The following is a 4,473-nucleotide window of genomic DNA, read 5'->3' on the forward strand; positions in this document are numbered from 1 at the left end:
GTTTATTGCTCTTCATCTGAGTTCAGTTTGGATGGAGATTACTTATTGGGTGGCCTTTTTCCAGTGCATGAAATTCAACACGCAACACCCCTGCTCTCCCCGGAGGCCAATGAATGCTTTAGGTAAGCAAGGATTTTTCTTGTTTTGTCATATGAATGCTTATGACACATGTATTATTAATGTTGTTTATTGTTTATTATTTTTGTAAATTAAAGCAACATTTCCCCAGGATTGCATTTATGGTAAACTAATACAGAAGGTAAATTAAGTGCCATTAATTTCTTCACTGATGTTTTGTAGGCACACTCTATCAAAATCTGGTTATCAGATGTTTCAAGTAATGAGGTTTGCTGTTGAGGAGATTAATAACTCCACCACTCTGCTGCCTAATGTTTCTCTGGGCTATGACATTTTTGACTATTGTTCTGACACTAAGAATTTCCAATCAGTCTTCAGTTTCATTTCACAGAATGGATCGATAAAACCTCAGGAAAAACTCAACAGCCATCAGCCTAAAGTAATTGCTTTAACAGGACCATATGGAAGCACGAGAACTATTACTATTGCACCACTGGTCACAATGGACCTTATACCACTGGTAAATTATTTAGAATGTATTTGATACACAAATAACAAGCAAATACACATATTCATAACCTTCATCCTGTGCTGCCAAAGCATCATTTTGACCCAGAGACACATTTAAGTACTTTTATGCTTTTATGTTTTGTATATAATACGTGTGGGCATGTTAAGTAAATTGCTTTTAAAATAGTTTTCTTCTTTCAAAGGTTAATTATGGAGCTACCAGCTATACGTTAAGTGATAAACTTCGCTATCCATCATTTATTAGAACAATCCCTAGCAATAAAGACTTGATACAGATGATTATTCGCATCATACAGTGGTTTGGATGGAACTGGGTTGCTTTTCTTCGAGACCCAGACAATTACAGTGAAGATGGCCTACAGCTGTTTAACAGTTATATCAAAAATACTGGCATTTGTTTGGCCTTTCATGAGGTTCTGAGTCAAAGTTCAAACTACAGTCTAACTTTTCAAAAGATTAATAGGCTCAACATCAATGTCATTGTGGTTTTCACTGGGTCACAATATGCAAAGAACATAATCAAAGAAGCGATAGCAAACAATATCCGAAACAAAGTCTGGATTGCAAGTGAAACATGGTCTATGAATCAACAGCTTCCAAAAGAGCCGGGACTTGAGAAAATTGGAACAATAGTTGGCATTACAGAGAGAATTTTGTCATTGCCTGGATTTCATGAATTCATCTATAAAGCCAAAGGAACAACTGAGATTTATACTAATGATAACGCTGAGAGTGAAATCCAGATGAAGACATGTAATCAATATTGTGACAACTGCTCAATGTTGACCGCAAAAGATATTATAAATGAAGATCCCACATTCTCCTTTGCTATCTACTCTGCCATATATACCATAGCTCATGCATTACATAAAGTTCTTCGGTGTGACATCAATGAATGCAGAACAAACATCACCGTTAAACCATATATGGTGAGTAAATGTGTTTGAATTTGCATAATAGAATTATTCACATCTGCATTTTTGTTTCTAAATAGTAATCGAAATTAGCCAGATTATTATGGAGCGATTTTAGTCTCATTAATTATTCACGCGTAAACAGTTTCACATGAATAAAACCTAATTTACGTGCACAAAGTATAAATATACATTTACAAAAAGCAATTCACGTACGTAAAACAAAACTATTTTCTCATAAAGTACGTTTCGCAAACATACGACTGTGCACAAATATTTCGAAAGTTTAAAATGTACACGTTTATCGTGTTTTAGTGAATGTGCAAATCGTCACTCACGTGTGAATCGACTTGGATGTGTGTGTGTTTTTTGAGACTCTCCTGGCAGCGCAACCCACGTGGGTTGTCGTACTCTTTAGCCAATCAGATTCAACCTTACCATTCAACCAATCATAATCGTGGAGAGCACGTCATACTATGTCATACGTCCAACTCGTTTTTTGACAAGTTGACCATGTTAAGCATGTGAAGCCAGCGTGTTTAACATTGTAAATTCAGAATGCATGAAACACCGTTGCACGGCCGCTTTAACCAATGAACTCATTGTCAGATGGGGTTCACTTCCACATTATTATTATTCATTTAACAATATTAAATATACGATTGTAAATTGTTCTGTACTGTAAATCTAGAACTTTAATAAAAAGACTATTTAAAAATGTATATTATTTGTCTTTTATATGAACAGCTTCTGGGAGAAATGAAGCAGTTGGATTTTCCTCTCAGTGGCCGTCAGGTGAAATACGATGTTAATGGTGATCCAGCTGCAGTCAGTTATGCAGTCGTGCTGTGGCACACTGAAACAAATCCTCCATGGATTCAGATGGTGGGCACCTATGAGACACATCCAGAAATTACTTTTACTATCAACAACTCTCTCATGCCCTGGCGTAACAATACTGCTGTGAGTTCCCTTTGTTTCTCTCTGTGAGCCTTCAACTATTCACTGAGTAGTGTTTAAACATAGTTTTCTATTCTATAAAGGTTCCTTTCTCAAACTGCTCTGTTGAGTGTAAAGAGGGATTTTCAAGAGAACGTGTGGGATATCATGACTGCTGCTTTCTGTGTAAAAAATGCCCACAAAACAACTATGTGAATTATTCTCGTAAGTATCTTAAACGGTCTTCAATGAGACTTTGATGTTACAACTTGTTTTTAATTACCACCATAAAACTTTAATGTACGGAGCAGTGATTTTTCATTTACTTTGCCCTTATCAAAAAGAAGTATACTTGAAGTTCATATTTTAAATATACTTAAGTAAAGTTCATGTATATTTTTAAGTATTTTTTAATATCAATGGACTAGTAGTATGCTTGGAAGTGTACTATCTGAATACCGCTTGGGACAAAATTGGCCCACTTTTTAGTTTATAAAAGTATACTTTTAAGTGCACTTTAAGTGTAAGAGTAGTAAACTTTTGAGTAACCTTTTTGAGCAAGGCGCCTGTATGAGGTGGGAGCAGGCGATGGAGTGGAGTGTCACTTGGAAGGACAACTGGAACTGGGACATTAGAACACATCCTGAGCAGCTGCTCCAAGGCGCTGGGTGAGGGCCGGTATTGATGGAGGCACGACCAGGTCCTCAAATCCATCGCTGAGGCAATCAGCAAGGGGATCAAGGACAGCCGACACACCCAAGCTACAGCCAAGGCCATTCACTTCATCAGGCAAGGACAAAAGCCAGAGAAAGCATCGAAAAACTGCTCTGTAGGTTTGCTCTCCACAGCCCGGGATTGGGCAATGACAGTTGACATCCCCAGTACATCACCCAGTCGAATTTGAGACCTGACATCATTTTGGTTTCAGAGGCCACAAAACAACTGATCTTGGTGGAGCTGACAGTGCCCTGGGAGGAGAGGATGGAGGAGGCTCAAGAGAGAAAGAGGGAGAAATACCAAGAACTGGTGGAGGATTGTTGGAGGAACGGATGGAGGACAGAGGTGGGCAGCAGGGAATTTGCTAGTCACTCCCTGAGCAACGCCTATGGCACGCTGGGCATAACAGGTGCTAACCGAAGAAGAGAAATAGGTAACAACGTGGAGGCAGCAGAGAAAGCATCCAGATGGCTCTGGTTGAAGAGCGGAGAGCAGTGGGGGCAGTAGAATGCTACTTGGACACAGGCCGGGATCTGATCAACCTCGGTTGGGTCGCCAGGATGAGGGTGTCTGTTGTAAGACCCGAAACACACAGTGACTCCTGGAAACAACACTGATGATGTGTCCAAGGTCGTGCATCAGAAGATGTTTCTGTAAACTGTAGAAAGCTGCAATTTGCTTATAGGTCCTATCAAGAGCATCATGAGCATGCTCATGCCCAACAGAATGCTTAACATGACAAAAAGGTCAAATACACCTCATACAGTGTTGGCGATATAGTATGGTTAAGTGATGCTGCTCATGCTCGATGTAAACTTGCTCCACGCTGGAAAGGGACTCTATATTGTGACACAAATTGTTCAGCCTACTTAGGGTCATGCTGTACTGTATGCAATTCAGTCAAAAGACTCTCCTGAAAAGACACTGGTTGTACAACATAGCCGTCTTAAACCTTACCTGTCCTCCACTCGTCGGTTGGATCAAAACATGTCAGGTGCACCATTACTCAATGTGCATCCACTTGAAAAGCAAGCTTCCCCTACTGCTAATGCATCTGCACCAGATGTTGGAGAGATTTTGCCTTCTATTGTCTTTGCTGGTGAAGTACCACCTCATGCCTCAGCCTTGCTTTTGGAACACCCCTAGTCAAACTTAGTTCAGCAAACTGGACAATCTAATGTAGAACTCCTTAATGACACTGTGACACCGGAAGTGAACTATCCTACTGTTTCACCTCAGCATATTGTTCCGAACTCTAGACCATTAGGTCGCAGGCCTGTTAAGTTAACTGCAA

The 4,473-nt window shown here is 39.7% G+C and overlaps 1 protein-coding gene across 1 annotated transcript; it reads left to right on the plus strand.

The window, feature by feature from the left end:
• Positions 1-703: 703 nt before the first annotated feature.
• LOC130547453 (taste receptor type 1 member 2-like) lies at positions 704-3,686 on the plus strand. Its single transcript, XM_057323415.1, has 4 exons — positions 704-1,538; positions 2,271-2,486; positions 2,567-2,687; positions 3,391-3,686. Exons 1-4 carry the CDS (start codon positions 885-887, stop codon positions 3,684-3,686), a joined length of 1,287 nt encoding a protein of 428 aa, XP_057179398.1. The 5' UTR covers positions 704-884.
• Positions 3,687-4,473: the final 787 nt, after the last annotated feature.

The sequence above is a fragment of the Triplophysa rosa genome, linkage group LG23, assembly GCF_024868665.1.
Source record: "Triplophysa rosa linkage group LG23, Trosa_1v2, whole genome shotgun sequence".
Lineage (NCBI taxonomy): Eukaryota > Metazoa > Chordata > Actinopteri > Cypriniformes > Nemacheilidae > Triplophysa > Triplophysa rosa.

What these genes read in the sequence shown, in the direction of transcription:
- LOC130547453 (XM_057323415.1), top strand. Translation starts at nt 885, where the DNA reads ATGATTATTCGCATCATACAGTGGTTTGGATGGAACTGGGTTGCTTTT. An exon ending in TCACCGTTAAACCATATATG is followed by an intron (nt 1,539 to 2,270) that starts GTGAGTAAATGT and finishes TTATATGAACAG; the next exon opens with CTTCTGGGAGAAATGAAGCA. An exon ending in CCTGGCGTAACAATACTGCT is followed by an intron (nt 2,487 to 2,566) that starts GTGAGTTCCCTT and finishes TATTCTATAAAG; the next exon opens with GTTCCTTTCTCAAACTGCTC.